Below are 27249 nucleotides of genomic sequence, written 5' to 3'. Positions count from 1 at the left end.
TCTTACGAGGCCGCTGGTTGTACGTGGTCCCTCAATGTCCTCTCTTTCCTAAGCAGTACTTCCTGGGGAGGAGATCGGACCACCCTACTACATTTGTACCGATCCCTTGTCAGTTTGAAACTAAAATATGGGCGTTTCGTTATGCATCTGCACGTCTGTCCATCTTACGCCATCCAAATACAATCCAGCATCACTTCTGGTTACACGTCAAGTAGAGTGGTGACAATATATAACATTATTGCACACTTAAAGCCATACGGTAGGTATGAAAGGATTACTGCCTACTTGGAACTCGTCTGATCTGAGCCTGTTGATGAGTTCAGCAAAGTCGCCGCTGGTCTGCAGCGTCTCACAGTAGAGAGCCTTCAGCTCGTCAACTGTGAAGATGGCGAGGATCTCATTGAGCGTGGACTTGAGGCTCCTGCTGCTCCTCCTCATTCGGCTGGCGGGTTTCGTATCTGAGGAATGCTGAGGAAGTCGTGGACCATGTTGATGAATCCGTAGGGGTCAAGGCCTGAGTCCTTGAGGAAGTTGAGCAGCTGTGGAAAAATTTGAGCAATCAAAAACTTTGTCATGCAATACCTCATAGCTTTCTGACGTGTCAAATGGAGTGATGCTTACATCGTACAGCTCGGGCTGCTGGTCGCCAAAGACGACAGTGCTCTCGAACTCCTCAGACACGAGGTACTGAAGGGCGGCCTGCACTTCACCGCCGTTGGCGACGTAGTTTAGGACGATGTTGACGATTTCGTCGAGGGGGATGAGGGCCAGGAAGTCGTTCAGGTCATCCTGCAGGTTGCGGCTAGATTTGTTTGCAGGGAAGTGCTGGATCTTCTCTTCTTGACTCCAATGTAAGGTCCTGTAAAAGACAAGCCGAGTGTTATTACTTGGAATTAACCACATAACCGTTAGAGAATTTGAATCTGACCAGTTAAAATATACTGACCTACAGCTGAAGGCTTTTTCTGCCGCTGTGGACTATATGCCATGTAATGGTACGTGAGGTGGTTATTTGGCCACTGGTGCCCCTTACACTAGCGTCTCTACGCACTTGCTGCCAAACTACTGCTGTCATACCAATGTGATGTTCTCCTCAGCTGATATGCATGCCATTTGTCTGCCATGCCTGGTCACCTGTCCTATGCTTCCTTCAATGACAGCATCGATTAGTAGGCTGTTCACAGATCTAGTTCATAAGGCTGCTCTTGCATGTTGGACCCCACAATGATGAATGAGGTCCAGTATCTGCAATGCTGAGGGTGACGCAGAAGCATACGCAGAACTCCTGTAGTCAAGACGGGACTGAATCAGGGCTTTGTAGAGCCACGAAAGGGTTGAGTGATGTGCATCACCCTGGCTAGAGTTAATGGGGCAGCGTACTGAGGTGTCGCCAGCACTTCCACTTAAGTTGGTGAAGGTGGTGAAGCCACATCAGTCAGGAATCAAAGACTAGTCCCAGAAAGTGGTGTCTCAATTACAAGTAGTAATTGATCATTTAGGTGAAACTCTGGGTGTGGGTGGGCACTATCATGGCGATGGAAGTGCATGACACGAGTCTTGGCGGCTGTATTAGAGGAGCAAACATAAAAGCAAAAATCGTGACCCTACAAGTAGGGCGATACCGAAGAACTCTACAACCTCCACTAGACCACTGATGACCACCAGAAAGAGGGGGACGTCCTGTACAGAGCCCTGTGGGAGCCCATTCTCTTGGATGTGGAGGGTACTGACTGAAGCACACACTTGAACCTGGAAGATACTGTGCTACAGAATATTCTTGATAAAAATCGGGAGTTTACCCTGCGGACCCTACTCATAGAAGGCAGTACGGATATGGTGGCACCATGACGCGTTGTAAGCCTTCTGTGGGTCGAAAAAGACAGGGACAATGTGGTAACGACGTACAAAGGCCGTCCAGATGGTGAACTTCAAGTGAACCAAATTATCGGCAGTTAAATGAAGGCTGTCGGCCACTACGTTGTCCACAATGAGAGATAAAGCCTGAAAATTGTTATTCTCGACACACTCTGGGCACTGTGGATCTCCGAATACTGAATTCCCTAACGATTTCTAAAATGGAATGTCCAGTGCCTCTAGCTCCAACTAACATTCAGTGTTCGAAGTCCCGTAACTGCCGTCGTGCGGCCATAATCACATTGGAAACCTCTTCACATGAACCTCCTAAGTACAAATGACAACTTTACCAATGCAGTGCCATTTTATACCTTGTATACATAATACAACCGCCACCTGTATATGTATATATATCACTATCCCATGACTTTTGTCACCTCTATGATCTTTGGCCAAAGCAAAGATTCAGCTTTGTAACACTTATCTGTTTGTGTCACTTAGACATCTGCATACCCAGTTTCGACCGTCAGGGAGATCTATCGACTTTTGAGGTCATATCATGTTCTGAGAAGTGGCAGAAGCCATATCTGATAAGTTTTAAACTACAGCATATGTGCTATGAATTACGGTGTTCATATATTGAGAATCTCTCGAAAACGCGTCGTCGTGGGTATGATTTGTTATAATTAAAATAAGGCAGTTGTACGCTACAGAGCGTCTAAATAGGATAACAAGTCCCCTGTCTACACCGTTGCATAGTCGAAAGAATGTCGGGTAATGAACAAAAGTTTAGCTTGTGCGTGGGTTCACATCCTGCTGGTGTTTTCTTCCCTTCACTTTTGTAAAAGATTCTGGGACCGTGTATTTAACGTTATGTGCTTATAAGAGCGCTTCTCTCCTAAGAGTGAGTTGTCATTGTCAGTAATTTACAAATTAAGAATGAAAATGCCAGTAAATCTTCTAAGTACGTTGATCATCTGGTAAATCGATCTATATGCCACTCAAAATAAAAAGCACAGAAAAGACTGATACATCTGAAAAAGTATAAAAAAGTAACTTAGTCTCAGCTGTCTGTAAAGTATAAGAGAAATTTTATAAGCTAGTTTTGTTTTAGGAGAACTCCTTTCCAAACAAGAACCTCTTGTATACCTGCAGATGAAATGTTTTCTGGCACTGGTATGTAATATACCTGCTGCTGGTTTTTCTCGTTATTTCAGTTACCCTCTAGTGCAAAGGAAGAAGTTCATTTTCTTGCTGTAGGTTGTAATTTTTCTCACAAATTAGAACTTACTTCTCGCCACCGGCAGACTTTTACCATTGGGGAAGCGTATTGTGAAGTACTGTTGTAATACATAATTATCTAAATAATGAGTATGTAGTTGACAGGTTCTCACATTTAAAGAAACAGACGGTAACAATAGCTTGAAAAATAGCAATGAATGTAGAAAACGAAGATACGCTTTAATTCGTGAACAAGAATAGCTACCAAAGTCACAGCATTACCCCATATTCACAATCTCAGAAGAGTGTTATAATTATACTACATTGATTATTTTGTTGTGCAAAGCACTTACATTTTGTACATGTAACTAAACAAAATTACAACAGTTCAATTAAAACGCAATCAACAAACAGGTCAAATCGAGTAAGGTGAGGAAAGATGTGACTTACCCACTGGTCAGCAACCAATAAATACTAATAAGGCACACGCAATGATAGAGTATTTGCAGAACATAAACTTTTGACTACACATTACTTTCATGCTCGGAAATAATTAGGTGTGATATTGAACACAACAACCAGCCACATTATTATTGGTCAGTGAACTGCTATCATTAAAACAGCCCTGAAGTCACAATGACAGTGCCATCTTCGAAGTGAAGCCATGAGACAGTAGACTCACGGCAACGGCGGTAATACATCTCTGTAAACGCAACATGGATGACCATTGCATCGGACGGTAACCTAAAATCCACGAGACTTTGTGGAAACATGACCTCATTTTCACATGAAACGAACATATTGAAGACCGCCGGAACTACCATCGAGTTTCGTTAAGATTCGATGATGGGTGCTTGGGAAACACCGTTCTCGATTGCGTGTTATGAAAGTGTGCAATTTCAAGGCAGTGGTACATTGAAGATTTAGAAAAACACGTCGTTCTTGGTACGATTTTTATAATTAAACGTCACATAATGACGCATTGGAGGTTAAGGCCTTCATGAGATCCGAGTTACAGCACAAAACGCAAGCTATCGGTGGTTCATCATGTTGAGCAGTCACAACTGTCGGGTTATAGAGTGCAGTGTAGCTATACAGCAGGTATGCGTCCTGCCGTATCTGAAACTTTTTCTCACCGTACTTTTCTATAATGGTAAGTTTCTGGGAGTGCCTTATTAATAGAACTACGTTCTCCGATATTCGATGTTATGTAAATATAAGAGTGCTCTGTCTCTCTCTCTCTCTCTCTCTATCCATCTGTTTCAAGAGTGATTTGTCATTGTTAGTAATTTACAGATTAAGCATGAAACACGTAAATGGGAATAAGTATTCAAAATTGTTGAACATCTGACAAAACAAACTACCACTCAGAATAGAAAGCGTAGAACAGAATGACACATTTGAAAAATAATTGAAAGGCAGCTTAGTCTCTGCCATCTATAAAGCATAAAAGAAAATTTACGACCTAGTTAGTTCTTTTAGGACACTATTTAGCAAACAAAAATGTCTTCAACTGAAGTACATCTTTGACCACCAATCTGACGTTTTCCGTTGTGGAAGCAAGTTGCTCTTCCATATAGTGTTTTGGTGTGTTAGCGAGTGTTTTGACATTGATAAGGTTGGCTACAGAGCTATATGTTCTGTGATATCACAAGAGACAAAAGAGGATCGTATTGTTTTTGAGAGTTGTAAAATGCATCGTTGCCTAAGCAACACGCCGATTCACGTCCTATAAAATGTTATAATAAAGAAGTGTTAAGTTCTTATTTGTGTGTGTTTTCCTGTGTTAGACACCACCGACAAATTGGTCACTCCGACGTGGTCGGCGAGACAACAAAAGAAACCCTGCAACGCAATTATCGGCGAATTGTCCAACGCGGAATCTGCTGGAATTCGGCGCAGACGGTGTTCAATAAAATACTCAAAATGCAATCAGGAAGTGGACTTGACGGGGACAATCCTGTCAGTACTCCAGAAATGACTAACTTAAGCGTAATGCTTCCTCCCTTTTGGTAGAAAAGTCCGATATTTGGTTTTGCCAAGCCGAGGCTCAGTTAACAATCGCTGCCATAGCAACGGAAGCAACTAAGTTCAGTTATCTGCTGGCCCAGCTTGAACCGAAATATGTCGAAAACATCTGGGATCTGGTAATCAGTGACGAAAATAATAAATATTTTCTGGCAAAAGAACGACTATCAACAATTTTCAAGGAAAGTGAAGAGCGTAAAATAAAAAAAAAAACCTGTTGAGTGGGTTGGAACTTGGCAATATGAAACCTAGCCAGTTATTACAAAAAATGCGAAACTATGCTGGTACCAACTTCTCGGAGAACACTTTAAAAACATTGTGGCTCGATAAACTTCATAGTAATATTCGAAGTATATTAGTGATATCAGAAGAAAGGGCGGACAAGATCGCGCAGATTGCCGATCGTACAGCAGAGATGCAATATGCTGTGGAGCTTCAAATTACCTCATCCCTACCCTATCAGTTCCTTCCACATCCTTTTCAGTCCAAGATATTCTTTTTAAAAATTAAAGACTTAGAAAATGAAGTTAAGACGCTGCGAGAATCAAATAGATCCAGGTCGTGCAGCAGAAGTAGAAACAGAACACAGTTAAAAAAAAAAAGGGTCAATATTGATATTATCACTTCAAATTTGGCTCATGGTGTAAACCTGAAAAGTGTGTACAAACTTGCCAATGGAAAAATAAGGAAAACAAGGAAAGGAAGATTCAAAAGCGGCTCTGCCCTAGTTCCTACAGTAAGCCGCCAATATAGGTTATTTGTTAAAGACTGAACTTGTGGACGATCTTATCTGGTAGATAGCGGTGCAGATTTGTCTCTTATACTAGTGGCAAAAACTAAGAAGCTTGAACTCTCTGAATTTAGCCTCTATGCTGCAAATGGTTCTGAAATAGAAACTTACGGGTCAAAGCTGTTAACCATTGATTTAGGTCTTAAGCGTAAATTTGAATGGCCATTTATAGTAGCAGATGTATCAAAAGGAATATTGGGAGTAGATTTTCTTCGTAATTTTGGTTTACTCATAGATTTGAAAAATAAAAAGCTTATAGATAACATTACTAAGTCAAAAATTTCGGCATTGGTAACTGCTGTGGATGCTAACGATTCAGGAAGCACACGCTATGCAAAATGTCCGTTTTCAAAGCTGTTAGGGAAATTTCCTAAGCTAACAAAACCATCTATAACACCAAAGGTGTTAAAGCATAAAGTACAGCATTATATCACTGCTTCTAGTGGTCCACCGGTTTTATTAAAGCTTGTAGGTTGGACCAGAAAGGGAAATCAACGGAAACAGCAATTGAATCATTAACAGAATCAATCATATAGGCCATGCACAACAAGATGGTAGTGTCTGGAGTTTTTCTTGACCTATCCAAGGCGTTTGACACAGTTGATCATACAGTCATAGTGAAAAAACTAGTGAATACTGATATTCATGGGCATGCAGCGAAATGGATAACATCATATCTAAGTAACAGGAGGCAATATGTAGCCATTAATAACTTGTACAGATTTGAAGTTAGAAGCGTTAAGTATGGTGGACCTCAAGCATCTGTAATGGGACCTGTTCTCTTCAATTTATTTGTGAATAATATACAGACATGTGAAAATGAAATCAAAATAATTTATGCAGATAATATGACTGTGCTAAATGTTTCCAACAATTTCGAGGCACTTGAGCAAAATACATTCATATCAGTCAGTAGTACAGCACAATGGCTCTCTGAAAATGAGTTACTTATTAACCTTAAAAAAAACTATGTACATGGTCTTCAAAAATAAACAAAAAGAAGAACATATAGATGTTTTCATAGATGAAAAAGGACTGGAAGAAGTAACTTCAGTTAAGTTTTTGGGCATTATAATAGCCAGTGAGATAAATTGGAAACAGCAGATAAATACTGTTTCCAGTAAGCTAACCTCAGTGATATTTATAATGAGACAACTGGCTCAGTATACTCACTGAGATCTCTTGTGCATTTCTATCATGGACTTTTTCAACTATACATGCGATATGGAATCACAGTATGGGGGAACTCAACTATCACAGGAATGAAGATAATATTCACATTACAGAAGCAAGCCATTCGAATTGTATTGAAAAAGAAGCGAAAAGAATCGTGTAAAAGTTGTTTCAGACAACTAAATATTCTAACATTTCCATCATTGTATATATTCAAGACCATGCATTACGCGATCACACAAAACTGGAGACTAATGAGACTGTTCATACACACAACACAAGGAACAGAAAACAACTGCAGTGCATTCCACATAGACTTAAGAGTTTTGAAAAAGGACCCAAGACATCAAGTAAATACAAGCAATGCCAAGAGAATTACAAGACCTCAAAACTGAGAAAACTTTCCCCACAACTCTAAAAAAGTTTCTGATACAAGGAGAATTTTATAGTGTCACTGACTACATTAGCAAACAGTCATCAAAAGTTCATCCTGTGAGTGATAAATCTCACACATCATAAAAAGACATAGCAACAGAAATCAGAGTTAAAGAATTTAACTGTAATTAGGAACCACTGATGTATGATATAAGCTAATTGTATCTCACAAAATAATTTTTTTTGTATGTATCATAAGTCATTTTGTACTGTGTAATATTATGAATATACTGCATCGTAAGTCATTGTGTACAATGTAATATTGTGAAGGTTCCTATGTATATTTAATGTGTAAGGTATTTTATGTAATTTTATATTTCATATTATCTAGATTGTAAGCCTAATGACCTGTCCTATGTTACAAGTACATATCTGTACAAAAGGTAATTTACAGGACCACTAAAAATCACAATCGCCCACATAAATTTCAAATGGCTAAGAAAGGATTTCAGTTTCTGCTGAATAATGGTGTTATACATCCATCAGAATCACAATGGGCTAGCCCACTTTACCTTGTTATGAAGTCCAATGGTCAGTGGCGAGTTTGTGGAGATTATCGTAGTCTTAATGACAGGACTCTCCCAGACCAGTGTCCAGTCCCTCGAGTAGATGACGTAAATTTGATGCTTCAGAATAAGAAGATATTTTCCAAGATTGACCTACTAAAAGCGTATTATCAGATACCTTTAGCCAAAGAAGACAAACCAAAGTCAGCAGTTATTACTCCTTTTGGTCTCTATGAATTTAATTATATGCCCATCAGACTTCGAAATGCACCTAGCACATTTCAGAGGTTTATACACGAAGTTGTGAGAGAGCTGGATTTCTGCTTTCCCTATTTGGATCTACATCTACATCCATACACTGCAAGCCACCTGACGGTGTGTGGCGGAGTGTACTTTGAGTACCTCTATCAGTTTTCCCTTCTAATCCAGTCTCGTATTGTTCATGGAAAGAAAGACTGTCGGCATGCCTCTGTGTGGGCTCTAATCTCTCTGACTTTATCCTCATGGTCTCTTAGCGAGATATACATAGGAGGGAACAATATACTGCTTGACTCCTCGCTGAAGGTATGTTCTCGAAACTTCAACAAAAGCCAGTACCGAGCTACTGGGTGTCTCTCTTGCAGAGTCTTCTACTGGAGTTTATCTGTCATCTCTGTAATGCTTTTGCGATTACTAAATGATCCAGTAATGAAGCGCACTGCTCTCCGTTGGATATTTTAATAGCATCAGAATCTCCTGAACAACATGTTGAGCATCTAAATTTACTCTTTAAACAATTGAATCAGTATGGTCTAGTAATAAATGTTGCAAAATTCGTATTTGGAGTGAAAGAACTCACATGCTTGGGAATTTAATCACACCCTCAGGAACTAAGCCGGATCCAGAAAACGTGTTTGCGCTATCGAACTACAAGTGACTTGAAACTGTTCGCAAACTTCGAAAATTTTTAGGAATCATCAATTTTTATCGTAGATATGTAGAACATGCTGCAGAAAACCAAATCTTATTGAATCATTACCTAAAAGGAACAACTAAAAATAACCAAAGACATATTGACTGGACAGAAGAGGCAATTGCTCAGCTCCAAATATGTAAAGAATATTTTGCAAACACAATGCTTTTAACATTTCCGGGTTTGCACAGCCAACCTGCATTATTTGTGGATGCATCCGATTTTGCAGCTGGTGCTGTGTTGCAACAGGGGTAAGATGAACAATCGAAACCTATTGGATTTTTTTTTTCAAAAAGTTCACGAATGCACTGAAAACGTATTCCACATATGACAGAGAACTACATAGTATATATATGACTGTCAAGTATTTCAAATATCTGTTAGAGGGTAGAGACGTAGTTATTTACACTGATCATGCCCCTCTCACACGCGCATTCAAGTAGAAGAATGAGAAAGTAACGTCAATCCAATTACGTTATCTCCAATATATTTCACAGTTCACAACAGTTTTGCGACATATTTCTGGTAAAGCAAATGTTGTGGCTGATAGCTTTTCAAGGCTTGAAGAATTGGTTCCAATTAACTATGAAGAGATAGCCCAAGCACAAGATAAGGACGAAGAGCTTCATCAACTGCAATCTGGCAATAATAATTCGCTTGAATTAAAATACTATTTGACTCAGACAAGAAAGCAATTGTGGTGTGATGTCTCGACACAAAGTATTCGAACTTATGTTCCTGAACAATTTTGTTATGCTATTTTTCAACATTATCATAATTTGGATCATCCAGGTATGAAGACAACTGTAAAAATGATTACATCAATATGTGTGGATGAATAATGAAAAGGACATTGCAAAATGGTTATGAGCATGTGATGCTTGTCAAAAAACAAGGTATCATGACATGTACATTCACCAATAGGACACTTTCCTGACACTGATGAATGGTTTAAAGTAATTCATCTGGATTTGATAGGGCCAGTGCCTCCTTCTGAAGAATATAAATATTGCTTAACATGCATTGATAGAGTTACGAATTGGACAGAGGTAATACCACTATGGGATAAACAAGCAGAAGCTGTAGCTTAGACATTCTTCAATTATTGGATTACTAGATTTGGCACACCTTATCAAACAGTAACCGATCGCAGAAGACATGTTAATTCTGGGTTATTTCAAGCACTATCAAATATATGTGGTTGTAATCAAACTCAAACTACTGCATATTATCCTCAATCCAATGGAAAAATAGAAAGATTTCATCACACACTTAAAGCAGCAATCTGTTCACATTCACCTACAAAATGGACTCAAACGATACCTGTAATCCTTCTTGGTCTTTGTTGCTCAATCAGAGAAAACACGAATGCTACGATCATAAATGGTTTATGGTTCACCCATCAGGATACTTGGTGATTTTTCCCAAGAAGTCAGAACAAAAAGGGATTCAGACTTACCCCAATTTGTTTCACAACCAAAGCAATATATGATCCAGCTGAAACCTGTGCAAATAGCTCACAAAGTAAAAGAGACATCATTTGTATATAAGGACCTCAGCACTTCAACAAACGTATTTGTAAGGGTTGACAGAGTTAGAGCCTCCACACGAAGGCCCATACAAAGTCGTCGAAAGAACACCAAAGTTTTTGGGACGCAGAATTAAAGACCAAGAAAAAAACATTTCCATCGACCGATTGAAACCTGCATATTTGCTGAATGAAGACGTTAGATTGCCGTAAGATACTCCAGTTTCACCACCACCCAGGGCAAACAACCTGAAGACAAAAAACCACGAACATCAAGATCCAGTCGCGTTATTCGATTTCCTACAAGACTAGTGGATGTGGTAGAGTGAATTGTGACCGTCTTACTGAGAAGGGGGTGATGTGGGAGCAGGTTGCTCTTCCATATAGTGTTTTGGTGTGTTAGTGAGTGTTCTGACATCGACAAAGTTGGCTTCAGAGCTATATGTTCTGTGATATCACAAGAGACTAAAGAACATTGTATTGTTTTTGAGTGCTGTAAAATGTATCATTGCCTAAGCAACATGGCAATTCACGTTTTATAAAATGATATAATAAAGAAGTTTTAAGTTCTTATTTCTGAGTGTGTTTACCTGTGTTACACACCACCGACATCGTAATTTTGTTTCAAAAATTTTACCAATACCGACGCGTTTTTGAGAGATCCTCAATTTTTTGAAACTGCATTTATGCATTGCACATAAGATAAAAGTAGCTGGAAATTGCTCACGTGGACCTAAATTTGGACCCAGTCAGAAATTTTTTGTACCTCCCCTTAACAAAAATTGGGGCCATTCAATCCAGTTTATTAATTAAAATATAACTGAATTCCATCAATAACTATATCATTTAAAATTATTAGTTTTAATCGAATATAAAACAATTAAACATCTCACATATTTATAAACTTTAAATTTATAATTGTTCAAAGTTTTTAAAATTTTTAAATTTTTTAAATATTTTTATTTATGATTTTTTATTAAGATTTTCCTCTATATGAATGTTTTCTCCAACATAACAAATACCCATAATTCATTGCCTCTGTTACATAAGACCTTAGTTTATCTCCTCAGGATGTACCTCCAGGTGCTTTGATCCTATAGATCTTGTTCCACTGTGACAAGTTTTCTTAACTGTTAATTGTACAGTTTGGAGCCAGGTGCTCATAGGGCATCTTCTTCTTTCCATCCAGTTCCCATTGCAGCATCATTTTCAGTGTTCTGGCTTCCTCCATTCTTCTTAAGTGCCCAAACCATTGTAATTTCCTTCTAACAATTGGGTCATGTATTCTTTCTCTTACTTCATTCTGTTTATTATTTCGTTATACTGATCTTCTCCAGAAGTCCATTTCTACTGCTTGAAGCTTTTTAATATGTTTAATATTAGTAGTCCAAGTTTTCACTCCATACATAGCTATACTCTCTAGTAACAATTTGTAGAAGATTCTCTTGGTTCAGCTTATTACATTTCTGCTCCATAAGACTGAGTTGAGCATCCCAATGACCTTCCTTCTACTGCTAATTCTTATATTAAGTTGTACCTCTGATTTTCTGACCGACTCGAACATGGATCCCAAATAACAAAAAGTATTGACCTTCTTAATTTTCTTCATCTGGAATATTAGTGAGGTATACTGTTTTCTGATAGTTAATCTTCAATCCCCAGTTTCTGTATTCCATTGCAAAATAGTAACATATATAAGTTGCATCCTCCCCATCTTGTGCTACAACTACTTGATCATCAGCTAAAGCAGATGATGTAAATAAACTCTATCATTAATTACTAGCCCTGTCCCATTGCATTTACAAGACCATGTCTTTAGACTTATCTCTATATGGATTTTAAATAATGTTGGTGACATGGGCCAGCTTCTCACTCACATGAAAAAAATAAAATGCTAAAAAACCTAAGAATATGCCTCAGAAAAACTGGAATCTTTTAAATTTTATTAATTTATATTTTTTCTTTTTTAAACTCTTATAAGGTTTTTATTTTTCATTTTTAAAAAATTCACATTTGCTATATTTATATTTTCCATAAAAAATAAATGAACTATATGTTCCTTGATTCCCAAGCTATATTCCAGGCAATCAAATATGTAAGTAAATCATATCACAATGCTTTCAGCTACTCAGTTTCAACTCCTTTCTGAAAACAGTTAAATTATTGTAATATTTTTACATATGTAATTTTAACAATTTTTACACAAATCTAATTAAAAATTTTTCTATATAAATGGAAGCTCAAAATATAATGTGTACTATAAACAAAAATAGATATTCTATAACAGAACCTCATGGAAAAAAAGGCAAATAACGAAAGTTTTGGCATATGGCTACTGGCAGAAGATTTAAAAAACAATAGTATTATTACAAATATGGGATATATTAACTACACAAAAGCAGGAAAAAATTAGAGGAATTCATAACAATTACAGAACCATTTTGCGAGAACATGATGAATCTTAAAATGAAATAACAGATTTATAAATTGTGTAGCTCAGTGTTGGATAGACCATCAGAGATGGAGCGCTTCGTGTTCCTGATGCTAATAAAGCGAGTACACTGTTCGTTTGTTATATATTTTTACGAGCTTCCAGCAGGAGCGACTTATTTACAGATACCTGTGTAGTTAATAGATTATTCTGGTAATTTCTTGCATGTTCAAGGGCTTACTAAGTACAAGCTTTTATTTTAATAACAGTGTAGTGTACAGTACCGCCGTTGTTAACGACCCTTATATCGACCCTCGAATCGTACAGGCTTTTCTTTGTTTTGCTTAGTATAGCTCAATGTTGGATAGACCATCAAAGACAGAGCACCCCGTGTTCCTGCTGCTAATAAGGCACGTATACTGTTCGTTTGTTATATATTTTTATGAGCTTCAAACAGGAGCGACTGCAGTAATGGATAGGAACTGTGATTGCTGTGTACAGATGGGAGCTGAGTTGGTGACCCTTCACTCACAGCTCCAGGCTGTGTTGGCTTCCATTGTTCAGCTTGAACTGCTGCCACGGGGAATCACTGTGGGGGTCAGACATGGGGTTGCGAGGGACATCCAGAGCACGTCCCATGTGTCGCCCGATTGGTCCACTGCTGTGGCCGCGCCAGGTACTGCCTGCACTGAGGTTGACCCCTCACCTGTGGTCGAGTGGGAGATCATTCCAAAGTCTGGCAGGCAGCGAAAAACTTTCTGAGGGGCCAATCGTTTTAAGAACAGGTTTCGAGCGTTATTTGTGGCTGACGATGTCTCTAAGCCGGATGCAGTCATCCACCCTGTTCCACAGGAAGCTTCTCGGCCTGCAAGGTCTCTGCATCCACAGAGGGTGGGTTTGCTGGTAGTTGGGAGCTCCAACATTAGGCTCGTAATGGGGCCCCTTCGGAACATGGCTGCCGAGAAGGGGAAGGAAGCCAGCGTGCACTCCGTGTGCATACCAGGGGGAGTCATTCCAGATGTGGAAAGGGTGCTTCCAGATGCCATGAATAGTACAGTTCTGTCAGGGCGGAAGTTAATATTAGTGAGGATCTGCCCTCGATTTTAGCCGGTGACGAGGTGTGTGTCAAGAAAGTTCTAAGGTGCTGTGATGTTTCTGGGCTTCAGCCTAAAATTTTAGGTTGGAATTTTTAGTGTGTTGCCGAGTGGCTGACCACTCCTTTTTATTCTTGTAATAGGCCAGTTCCAAACATGTGCTATGCGTTTCATTTTAACCCCTTCCCCTACGCCCTTTTGCAGTTCTCCTCTTTACATAATGATTTCCACTTTGCTACTGTTGACGTGCACACTGCCAATGTAGACTGTCACCTTTAATTTTAGTCTTATTTTTGCACTTGCTGCATTTTAGTGACACTTGTCCGCTATTGTTTCCGTTCGGGCGCTAAAGACTACACTGTTGAGCGCCCATAACACCATATCCATCCATCCATCCAATAGTACGGGGTGCAGCCAACTGCAGGTGGTGACTCACGTCAGTATCAATGACATATGTTGCTTTGGATCAGAGGAGATTCTCTCTGGTTTCAGGCAGCTATTTGAAATGGTAAAGATTGCCAGTCTTGCTTGTGAGATTAAGATGGAGCTCACCATCGGCAGCATCGTCGATAGAACCGACTGTAGTCCTTTGGTGCAGAGCCGAGTTGAGGATCTGAATCAGAGGCTCAGGTGGTTCTGTGACCGTGTAGGCTGCAGATTGCTTGACTTGCGCCAGCAGTTGGTGGGTTTCTGGGTTCCGCTTAATAGGCCAAGAGCCCACTACATACAGGAAGCGGCTACACGAGTGGGAAGGGACTGGGCGGTTCTTTAGGTTAGACGTCTCAGGTAACCACAGAAAGGGCGTCTGTCTAAAAGGGGGAAGGTAAAACACAGGAAGTTAGTTGCAGAAACAATAGGTATCGTAGTTGTACATTGTCGTAGCTATGTTGGAAAAGAAGCAGAGCTCCAAGCCTTAATAGAAAGTACTGAAGCTCAAGTAGTTATAGGTACAGAAAGATGGCTAAAGCCGGAAATAACTTCAGCCGAAATTTTTTCAAACGATCTAACAGTGTTCAGAAAGGATAGGTTAAATACAGTTGCTGGTAGAGTATTTATTGCTGTGAGAAGTAGTTTGCCTAGTAGCGAAATTGAATTAGATAGTTCCTGCGAAATAGTATGGGCAGAGGTTATACTTGACACTTCGACTAAACTATTAACCCGACTCAGAAGATATAGTTGCTGAACACTTCAAAGAGAACTTGAGTCTCATTTCGAATAGGTACCCCAATCGTACAATTATAGTCAGTGGTGACACTCTCAATATACTACGTATAAAGCCAGCACCAGGCATAAAACGGCATCCGAAATTGTACTGAATGCTTTCTCAGAAAATTATTTTGAACAATTAGTTCATGAGCCCGTTCGAAGCGTAAATGGTTGCGGAAGTATACTTGACCACTTAGCAACAAATAATCCTGGACAAATAGTGAGTATTGTGACCAATACAGCGATTAGTGACCACAAGGAAGTTACTGCTTGGCTGAATACCGTAACACCTACGACCATCAAAAAGAAACGCAAAGTATATATATTTAAAACAGCTGATAAAAATGCTCTTAACGCCTTTTTAAGAGATAGTCTTCACTCCTTCTGATCTGATCATCTAAGTGTAGAAAAGTTGTGGAATGTTTTCAAAGAGATAGTATCGACAGCAACTGAGAGATGTGTACCACATAAATTAATAAGTGATGGTACTGATTCCCCATGGCACACAAGACGGGTCAGATCGCTGTTGCAGAATCAAGCATGCCAAATTTAAAAGAATGTAAAATCCCCAAGGCTGGCAAAGTTTTGCATAAATTCGAAATATAGTGCATACTTCAATGCGAAATGCTTTTAATAACTTCTACAACGAAACTCTGTCTCGAAATCTGGCAGAAAACATAAAGAGATTCTGGTCATACATAAAGCACACCAGTGGCAAGACACAATCAATACTATCGATGAACCCTCTGCCAGGCACTTAAATGTGATTTGCAGAGTATCCATGTAGATGTAGATCACTGATAACAATGCCGCTAAAGCAGAGTTATTAAACACGGTTTTACGAAACTCCTTCACTAAAGAAGAAGTAAATATTCCTGAATTGCAAACAAGAACAACTACCAAGATGGGAAACATAGAAGTAGATACCCACGGTGTCGCAAAGCAGCCTAGATCACTTAACAAAGACAAGGCTTCCGATCCAGATTGTATACCAGTCAGATTCCTCTCAGAGTATGCTGATACAATAGCTCCATATTTAGCAATTATATACAACCGTTTGCTCACAGAAAGATCCATACCTAAAGACTGGAAAATTGCTCAAGTCACACCAATGCCCAAAAAGGGAAGTAGGAGTAATCCGTTGAATTACAGGCCCATATCATTAACATCGATTTGCAGAACGGTTTTGGAACATATACTGTATTCGAACATTATGAAGGACCTCGAAGGAAATGATTTATTGACACATGGCACTGATTCAGAAAATATCATTCTTGTGAAACACAACTAGCTCTTTATACTAATAAAGCAATCAGTGCTATCGACAGGGGACGTCAAATTGATTCCATAATTTCAGATTTCCAGAAGGCTTTCGATACTGTTCCTCACAAGTGTCTTCTAACCAAACTGCTTGCCTGTAGAATATCGCCTCAGTTGTGCGACTGGATTCGTAATTTCGTGTCAGAAAGATCACATTTCGCAGTAATAGATGGAAAGTCATCGAGTAAAACAGAAGTAATATCCGCCATCCCCCAAGGAAGTGTTATCGGCCCTCTATTTTTCCTGATCTACATTAGCGACATAGGAGGCAATCTCAGTAGCTGTCTTAGATTGTTTGCAGATGATGCTGTCATTTACCGTCTTGTAAAGTTATCAGACGACCAAAGCGAATTGCAAAATGATTTAGATAAGATATCTGTATGGTGCGAAAAGTGGCAATTGACCCTGAATAAAGCACAGGGTGAAGTTATTCACATGAGTACTAAAAGGAATCCGCTAAATTTCCATTATACGATAAGTCACACAATTCTGAAGGCTGTAAATTCTACTAAATACTTAGGGATTACAATTACAAATAACCTAAATTGGAACAATTAGATAGATAATGTTGTGGAAAGAGCAAACCAAAGACTGCGATTCATTGCCAGAACACTTAGAAGATGCAACAGGTTTACCAAAGAGACTGCTGACACCAAACTTGTCCCCCCTATTCTGGAGTATTGTTTTGCAGTGTGGGATCTGCATCATGTGGGACTGATGGATGACATCGAAAAAGTACGAACAAGGGCATCTCGTTTTGTATTATCGCGAAATAGGGGAGATAGTGCCACAGACATGATACGTGAGTTGGAGTGGCAGTCATTAAAACAAAGGCGTTTTTCATTGTGACGGGATCTTCTCATGAAATTTCAGTCACCAGTTTTCTCCTGCGAGTACTGCCAGTGTCGTCGTATCTGCCGTCAGCTTCACATCTCTTGTGCAGCAAGCTACGTTAATGTAAGTTCAAATGGTTCAAATGGCTCTGAGCACTATGGGACTCAACTGCTGAGGTCATAAGTCCCCTAGGACCTAGAACTACTTAAACCTAACTAACCTAAGGACAACACACACATCCATGCCCGAGGCAGGATTCGAACCTGCGACCGTAGCGGTCGCGCGGTTCCAGACTGTAGCGCCAGAACCGCTCGGCCACCAGCGGCCGGCTACGTTAATGTAAGTATTAACTGTGTTTTTTTTACTTGTCACTTCTTTTTCTGTGTGTTTTTGCTTTTAGAAAGATTTAATTTTCGAGTACTAGTAATAATGTTCCATAGATTGCGTGTTTGTTTTGAATACAGTCCAGAGGCAGTTAGCGCTTATTTTCATTGTTTCCAACAAGAAGTGTCTAGTATCTACAGTTTAGTCAGTTATCAGCCGCCTTTAGTGAATTAGGAGTCTAGTTAAAAGTTGATTACTTAACTTTCTACAGTAAATTGTTGATTTCTTAGGATGGATAGGATGTGTGACTGCTGTGTACGGACGCAGGAGGAGCTGGCCACTGTTCGCGAATAGCTGAACATGCTAATGGCCGCGGTCAGCCGTCTTCAGACTGCTACCTCGGAGTGTAGCGGCAGTGGGGAGTCTGGTGCATCGCGTGGTACACGCCAGGTGTTACATGCTTCACCCACTGTCCCTGCTGTCGAGACATCTTCGTGGGTACCGGGTGCGGTTGGGCCACCCTCTCCCCAAGGGGAGTGGCGTGTTCAACTGCGTTTGCGTCTCATGAGTCGGAGGGTCAATGTGGAGGCTGGCCGTGCGGCATCGTCTTCTCTGCCTGTGGGTGGACATGTGGCCGCTTCTTCAGCAAGATCCGAGCAGGCACACGGGGGAGGGGTTTATTAGTGATTGGGAGCTCCAATATTAGGTGGGTGATGGAGCCCCTTAGGGAAATAGCGCAAAGGTCGAGGAACAAGGCCAGTGTTCACTCTGTCTGCTTGCTGGGGGGTCTCATTCGAGATGTGGAGGAGGCCCTACCGGCGGCATAGGGAGCAGAACAGGGAATCAGCGATCATAAATCGGTTACAGAATCGATGATTTCAGCCATAAATAGAAATATTAAAAAAGGTAGGAAGATTTTTCTGTTTATCAAAAGTGACAAAAAGCAGATTTCAGAGTACTTGATGGCTCAACACAAAAGTTTTATCTCAAGTACAGATAGTGTTGAGGATCAGCGGACAAAGTTCATAACCATTGTACAATAGGCATTAGATGAATATGTGCCAAGCAAGATCGTAAGAGATGGAAAAGAGCCACCGTGGTACAACAACCAAATTAGAAAACTACTACTAAAGCAAAGGGAACTTAACAGCAAACATAAACATTGTGAAAGCCTTGCAGACAAACAAAAAAATGGTTCAAATGGCTCTGAGCACTATGGGACTTAACAGCTGTGGGCATCAGTCCCCTAGAACTTAGAACTACTTAAACCTAACTAACCTAAGGGCATCACACACATCCATGCCCGAGGCAGGATTCGAACCTGCGACCGTAGCAGTCACCCGGTTCCGGACTGCGCGCCTAGAGCCGCGAGACCACCGCGGCCGGCAGACAAACAAAAATTACACGAAGTGAAATGTAATGTGAGGAGGGCTATGTGAGAGGTGTTCAACGAATTCAAAAGTAAAGGTCTATGTACTGACTTGGGAGAAAATCCTAACAAATTTTGGTCTTATGTCAAAGAGGTAGGTGGATCAAAACAAAATTTCCAGACACTTTGTGACCAAAATGGTACTGAAACAGAGGATGACAGACTAAAGGCTGAAATACTAAATGTATTTTCCAAAGCTGTTTCACAGAGGAAGACTGCACTGTAGTTCATTCTCTAGATTGTCGCACAGATGACAGAATGGTAGATATCGAAATAGACGACAGAGGGATAGAGAAACAATTAAAATCGCTCAAAAGAGGAAAGGCCGCTGGACCTGATGGGATACCAGTTCGATTTTACAGAGAGTATGCGAAGGAACTTGCCCCCCTTCTTGCAGCGGTGTACCGTAGGTCTCTAGAAGAGCATAGCGTTCGAAAGGATTGGAAAAGGGCTCAGGTCATCCCCGTTTTCAAGAAGGGACGTTGAACAGATGTGCAGAACTATAGACCTGTATCTCTAACGTCTATCAGTTGTAGAATTTTGGAACACATATTATGTATGACTTTTCTGGAGACTAGAAATCTACTCTGTAGGAATCAGCATGGGTTTCAAAAAAGACGGTCGTGTGAAACCCAGCTCGCGCTATTCGTCCACGAGACTCAGGGGGCCATAGACATGGGTTCCCAGGTAGATGCTGTGTTTCTTGACTTCCGCAAGGCGTTTGATACAGTTCCCCACAGTCGTTTAATGAACAAAGTAAGAGCATATGGACTATCAGACCAATTGCGTGGTTGGATTGAAGAGTTCTTGGATAACAGAACGCAGCATGTCATTCTCAATGGAGAGAAGTCTTCCGAAGTAACATGGATTTCAGATGTGCTGCAGGAGAGTGTCGTAGGACCGTTGCTATTCACAATATATATGAATGACCTTGTGGATAACTTCGGAAGTTCACTGAGGCTTTTTGCGGATGATGCTGTAGTATATCGAGAGATTGTAACAATGGAAAATTGTACTGAAATGCAGGTGGACCTGCAGCGAATTAACGCATGGTGTAGGGAATGGCAACTGAATCTCAATGTAGACAAGTGTAATGTGCTGCGAATGCATAGAGAGAAAGATCCATTATCAATTAGCTACAATATAGCAGGTCAGCAACTGGAAGCAGTTAATTACATAAATTATCTGGGAGTATGCATTAGGACTGATTTAAAATGGAATGACCATATAAAATTAATCGTCGGTAAAGCAGATGCCAGACTGAGATTCATTGGAAGAACCCTAAGGAAATGCAATCCGAAAACAAAGGAAGTAGGTTACAGTACACTTGTTCGCCCACTGCTTGAATACTGCTCAGCAGTGTGGGATCCGTACCAGATAGCTTGATAGAAGAGATAGAGAAGATCCAACGGAGAGCAGTGCGCTTCATTACAGGATCATTTAGTAATCGCGAAAATGTTATGGAGGTGATAAATAGACTCCAGTGGAAGACTCTGCAAGGGAGACGCTCAGTAGATTGGTACGGGCTTTTATTGAAGTTTCGAGAACATACCTTCACTGAAGAGTCAAGCAATATATCGCTCCATCCTACGTATATCTCGCAAAGAGACCATGAGGATAAAATCAGAGAGGTTAGAGCCCACACAGAGGCATACCGACAATCTTTCTTTCCACGAACAATACGAGACTGGAATAGAAGGGAGAACAGATAGGAGTATTCAAGGTACCGTTCGCCACACACCTTCAGGTGGCTAGCGGAGTATGGATGTAGATGTAGATGCAGATGTAAACTGTGAAAACATTCTGTTGGCGCTCACCTACATAGGGAGAAATGGTCATCACGATAAAATCAAAGAAATCAGGGCTCACACAGAAAAATTTAAGTGCTCGTTTTTCCCGCTCGCCAGTGAAGAGTGGAACAGTGTAGACACAGCTTGAAGGTGTTTCACTGAACCATCTGCCAGGAACTTTATTTTGAATAGCACATTAATCACGTAGATGTAGATTGTGACAGAGAAATGAATAAGAAAGAAAATCTGTATGTGACAGTTTTAATAGTTTTTTAGATCTAGATTTTGTAAATTTCATTTGACTAGACATGGTGTTACAGTAAAAATTCCTTATTTATTGGGTTCAATTGTACAAACGCTTAATGGTATTAAACAAATTATTAATAAAGATATAAAAACTATTAAGTGAAACTATAACAATCCTATTGCTACTTCATATAAAATCGAATTAGCTGGTGTTAAATTAGGTGTACTTTTAAGAGAATTATCAGAAATTTTAACAGAAATTAAAGAAGAACATAATTATTTATTGGATTCAGATATAATACAATATTTTGCAGGTGTTTTTAATAAAGAAGAAATGTGTGGATACTGAACATAAAAATTTGAATTTCGAGTACAAGGAGAATATAAAAAAGATTTGATGTAATTGATAACAACAATAATGCTCTTGGAAAACACTGCTCAACTTGGGTAAATTCTAATTCTAAAGTAAAAATCTACAACAAATTTATCTGTCAATTAATGAGCCCTGGAATTAATAAACAACTTCGCAATCGTATAATACATAATATAACTGTCCAGATAAAAGATTAAAGGAAACATTTTCTTCTAAGATTAGAAGCAAAAATTTATAATTATATTAATCCAGCTCTCCAAAAGAACAAGAATTCCATCCATTAACAGCTTGTTTATAACTAATAAAAATAATAGCAAATATTTCGTGAAAGCTCCTTTTTAACCGGTTCCACTATCTCAAATGTGATTAAAATTAACAGGCTCATTACAAAATAGTTGTTATAACATATTTAAACACGATATGTATGTTCAACAACAAAAAGGAATAATTGTATAAAGAAGAAGATAAAAAAGAATCGAAAATATAAAAATGGGACAAATTTTAAGGAACATAAAAATTGTTGTAAATGACTAGAAACTTCAGAAGAAGAATTATATTTAATTGTTTCCAATATAACCATTGAAAATTACCATGGAAAAGATAGATATATTTTTAAATACAATAATGTAAAAGATTGTTATTGTTGGAATTATTGGTTGTAAGAAGAAATTCTAATCAAAAACGTAAGTCTAAATTACAAGATTAAATTTAAATTAGATAAGATAAAAACAATGCAGTATAAGAACAAAGAAATCTTGTATTTGTTGTGTAATTATTTACGTATCTATTGTCATTGTATCGAATTTTCTGGAATAACTATACAATTCTCTTTTTAAAAAGTCTAACTTTAATTTTGGATATTCTAAATTAATTCGAAGACAACTTGCTGTATATTTACAAATATAATAATCTCCAAATATATTACAAAGATGAATTAAATCTCTGTCATCTGCACAACAAATGTGGTAAACGTTATATACTAAGTAACTAAATAATGGGAAAAATCGTTCCCTTTCTATAATTTCCTTGGTTATAGAAAGACATACGTCCATTTCACAAGGTTCTGTGCCTCTAGGAATAATTAATGCTTCCTTTTATTTTAATTAAAGCCATTTATACTAAAATTAATCCTTAACTAAAATTTGAAAATTAAAAAATTTAAAAAATAATTTATTAAAATTAATAAGCGCAATGTAGCAAGTGACAAGAACATGTTGTGCCACACACAAGAAAAGCTCGGTGCTGATAATGTTCCGAGCAACGATACGCACGGGTGGGCGCGCAATAGCTGCGCTACGCCGTTTTCCGCGGTGCACACAGATAATGTGGAACTGAGGTGGCAACCAGGCCCATTCTTGCTGCTCCTACATAGGGTCTCATGAAACTTTTATCTGCTCACGAGTGAAGGGCAGCTCCAACTTTTCGGGTGTGCCGAACTCAGCATAAATTTGCGTTAGGTGCTAAGCTGGCAATTAGTGTTCGAATCACGCGCCCGCCACGTGGAGATGCGTCAGTGCGAGATATAGTGACAACTGGAAGTGTAGAAGAAGAGAATTGCACCCCATAACGAAGTCCAAACACTCTAGGACAGGCTGTAGAGTAGAACTCTGGATATGCAGTAGCACTGGCACTGAAGGACAACCGATCTGTCGTGTGTATGAAGTTAGCTGGGCCAGTCATGGGGAGCAATGGTGGAGCCTGAGCGATATATTATAAGGTAAAAGCAGCCTTGTGCATATGCACTTTTGTAATATCAAGTCCCATGTAAATGTTTTTCAAAATAATCTCTTAATAATAATCTTTCTTATAAAAAGTAACTTCTGACAATCATTCATCTCAATTTAAAGAATTTACTAATTTCTCCAATCCATGGTCATCCCGATTATTGTGAAGAAAAGTTCAATTGTTCTTTTTATACATGACAAATCTATCGGCCAGCTTTGCACTGGGATGTGCCACAAAAATTTATTATAAGAGCAGATACATATGCGTTATTTGGCGACTTTATTGAGGTAAGAATTTTCAATTTATTCAGTATGATCTTTCAGGGCCATGATGCAGCACTGTTGACGTCCAAAATTTACCAGTTTAAATTCACAGTCATTTATTGATAGGTTATATAAGTGAGCCACAATTTTATTGAGAGATTAGTCACATTGTATTATTGGTAGGTACAGAATTTATCTGTTGGTAGGTTATGCTGAATGTGAATAAATGCTATAATACATAATTATATTTTTTACTGTGGGGAGGTTATTATTATTTTTTACTGTTGGGAGGTTACGCTAAATGTGAATGTGAATGAAATATTGTTTTTACTGTTGGGAGGTTACGGAATTTTTTTGTGGGAGGTTACAAGCTGACACTCAATGTGACTTTTCCTGTCGATGACAAGGTGTTTATAGGGTCCAAACACCTCATCATGATGTCTGCAGCATCTGTTCACCACGAACAATACGAGACTGGAATAGAAGGGAGAACCGATAGAGGTACTCAAGGTACCCTCCGCCACACACCGTCAGGTGGCTTGCGGAGTATGGATGTAGATGTAGATGTAGATGAAGAGAAGTCTGATATATCATCACATGGACTACCCGTAAATTACAGAAACTCACTGATGAACCTATTTGCAACAATTTTCTTTGTATTAACGTACTTGTGTTGTCTTCCTAAATCAAGTTGCAGGTGGTGCATTCACAATGACAATGGAAAGGAAGACTAGAAACTGGGAAGGTTTATATGTGAGACACCACACACACACACACACATACACACACACCCACACACACATTCACATTTTGTCATGTTTAAATCAAGAAATCTTGGATATTAGTTTTAAGTCATATGCTTATGCATGTTAAGCTAACGTTAGGATATGAAACTCTTAAAGATGGAGGGTATGAGTGAGTTACTTCAGAATTAGGTATTAGCGGTCGCATAGGGCATGGTGCGGCCCCCAATAGAAATATTTTAGGCTGTAACCATAGATTTAGCTGCAGTTCCAATTATAAAATGTCTCTATTTTTTTCTTTCATTATATGTACTGCTGTCTGTTTATATTTTTGTACATGTTACTTTAGTTCAATTTCTTTTACGATTATCAACAATTTTATTTTACTACATGAATAACTTTTTGTTTATATTTTGCCATACAAAGCTGTTCAAAAAGTTTTGCACAGTTGTCTCTAATTTTTTCATTTTTTTGCAGAAGGAGAAAAAAATTTTTTGTGAACATACTTGGAACATTTAGCTATAGGTTAGTAAAAATAAGTATTTTCTTTTATTTACAGGTGAACCATAATGGGCCATGAAGTAGATGTCAGGTTGCGACAACAGTCGGTGATAGAGTTTCTCTTCAAGACCGCCGATGACTCTGCCACATCGATTCGCAGGAAGTTGCTCCCTGTTTATCGGGAGGACACAGTGGATCGCAGCAGTACCCAGCGGTGATTGCAGAGGTTTAAAGAAGGTGATTTCTCTCTACTGGACACTTTCGTAAGAATCATCATAGGTGCAATAGTCAAGCAGAAAGGAGTAATGTGGAGAGACAGTGCCAGAGGCAGCCATGAAGGCCTGCACAAGTCGGCCGGGTGCCGAGCAGTGGAGGGGAGGCTGATGTCTGGCAGGCAGCTGGGCCAAGTGAAAGCTGGGGTGACTGTCCAGAGGCAGATGACCGTAGCCGCGTCGAGGCCGCCGGGAATCCCAAAACACTCACCCAGCTGGGGCAGTCGGCCCAAACTCTGGCCGCCACAGCAGATGGGGTGGTGGTGGGAGCTGGGGCGGCATGTCATTCAGTGGTGAGCAGCCCCTGAGCCACAGGCAGGGGCTAGCAGATAGCACAGTGTCGTGCCGGGTCCCACTGTCAGCCACGCATCCACAGTGCACGCCATCTCCAGGGCGGTGTGTATGCAGCAGCAGGGGGGCATCGTAGGGGCTTTCGCCTGCCTTGCCGCCATGTCTTATCCACGGAGGCACAAGCCGGTCTCAGCATCTGCAGGGATGGTGTCCAGGCAGTCCGGAGTAGCCACACTGAGAAGTCATTTCAGGGGAACCCACACAGCTGCCACGCCCGCTCTCAGTGCAGTAAGCGCCCAGCCACATACACAAGTAGGGCCGACAACAACACACTGCTCTCTGGCGGGCCATCTGGCCCTCTCCCATCATACCTTACAGACGCCACATACGACACTCATGTGTGGGGACGATTCATCTGACCATCTTCTTTCTGCACCACTTCAGTCGCCACCAGCCTCGAACCATGCCCAGTCACTGCCGTCACCACTGACAGGGGGATCCCTGTGTGTGATGTAAGTGCACTGAGTTTAGGTACCCACGTGAAGTCCAGTTCAGAACAAAACATACTGATACCTTTTTCCTGCTGGCCTCCAATCAACTCATACTTACTTAAAAAATAAAATTTCTTCATCTAATCTTTGTTTTAGTATGACACAGTGCTAATTCATTTTTTGTTATTTATTATGTTTTATGGGTGGTTACATTGCTTGGCTGATTACTTGTAATCTATTATCAGTCTTATGTTTTTTTTGTATTTACATGTGTGCGTGAGGTGTATATGTCACAAACTTGCTGAGCAATGACAAAAGTCTGCAGACCTGCAAACATCAACTAACTCCCTTGTCTTACAGAACAATGTTCTGGATCGCAAAATTTATATATGAAATGTCTGGAGTTGGACTGTCACATCACCAATGTATCCAACTTTCCATTCATGTTTTATTTGCTAGCATCCAAGGATCCAACTTTTCAAAATAGCGTCATGCTAATGGCCTCCAACCTAGTGCCAGTCACCATGCAAGGTGGTGAGTGAATGTGACATAGCACATGACCTGCGAGTGTATGAGTGTTGAGAGGGGTTAGTTGCATAAGATGTACACTGGCAGTAGTCCTCACTTGTTTTGACCATTCTGTCCTGTCCAGTTTATTTTGACACGTTGTTTTATAATCCGTTTTGCTGGTATTGTGCTACCACCACCTTAACCCATTACGCTATACACTCTGCACAAAAAGTCTGTTGTAAGCGGGGTGGTTATGGAAAATAGAAAGCCTTCTGCCTCCTCCACAAGATGTGGAAAAGCCTTATGGGTTGATCCATCTTCCTTATTTTTTGATAACCAATTCTCTTTGCCTATCGAATTCCGATTTGCAAGGCCCAAACTGGTGAACCTGATAGATTAATTGAGTGAACGGAGGTTCCAAATTTATATGTGGGCAGTCTATATGTGCATCAGTAGGAAAATCCATCTCTTGTTCACAAAAGTATTTCGTCTGGCTCTGCCGCATAGCCAGAGAGACGAGACTGGTGGACTCGGAGTAGGTGGCGGTGGGCCCCATTCCGAATGTGCAGCCAACCCCTGGTCGGACAACAGACACCAGAAGCTAGGTGTCGGCCGTGTGGCGAGGGGATAGTGAACTCTCCCACCCACCGGCGGTTCCTTTACAAGGCTCCAAGCTCATAATGCTGGCAACTCGCAAAATAGCTTTCCATTCACACTGCAAACGCTGTGAAACAAAGACCAGTGTCAAAGAAGTCGGATGGGGAACCGTGCTTGATACAATGAGACACAGTGATACGACTTCTAGGGAGTCGCACCCACCAAGCTGGTGCCTTCAGTCGCGCCACAGTGTCGCACAGAACGTTCTAGAGACGTGTCCCATGCCCTCTTCTGGCTCAGGTCGTGATTGTCCCTTTTAACG

The 27249-nt window shown here is 40.0% G+C and overlaps 1 protein-coding gene across 1 annotated transcript; it reads right to left on the bottom strand.

The window, feature by feature from the left end:
• Nucleotides 1-434: 434 nt before the first annotated feature.
• LOC124613861 lies at nucleotides 435-25320 on the bottom strand. Its single transcript, XM_047142587.1, has 3 exons — nucleotides 25250-25320; nucleotides 583-859; nucleotides 435-539 (listed from the first exon to the last, which is right to left on the bottom strand). Exons 1-3 carry the CDS (start codon nucleotides 25318-25320, stop codon nucleotides 435-437), a joined length of 453 nt encoding a protein of 150 aa, XP_046998543.1.
• Nucleotides 25321-27249: the final 1929 nt, after the last annotated feature.

This window comes from Schistocerca americana, chromosome 4, assembly GCF_021461395.2.
Source record: "Schistocerca americana isolate TAMUIC-IGC-003095 chromosome 4, iqSchAmer2.1, whole genome shotgun sequence".
NCBI lineage: Eukaryota > Metazoa > Arthropoda > Insecta > Orthoptera > Acrididae > Schistocerca > Schistocerca americana.
Note: the sequence above shows the minus strand (reverse complement) of the source record. Positions and strands in the feature narration are given on the sequence as shown.

Excerpts from the sequence above, each read along its gene's own strand:
- LOC124613861 (XM_047142587.1), bottom strand. The coding sequence starts at position 25,320 with ATGCCGCCCCAGCTCCCACCACCACCCCATCTGCTGTGGCGGCCAGAG. Across the intron at positions 860-25,249 it reads GGGCCGACTGCCCCAGCTGG|GACCTTACATTGGAGTCAAG; the intron begins GTGAGTGTTTTG and ends TGTCTTTTACAG. Across the intron at positions 540-582 it reads ACACGTCAGAAAGCTATGAG|CTGCTCAACTTCCTCAAGGA; the intron begins GTATTGCATGAC and ends ATTTTTCCACAG.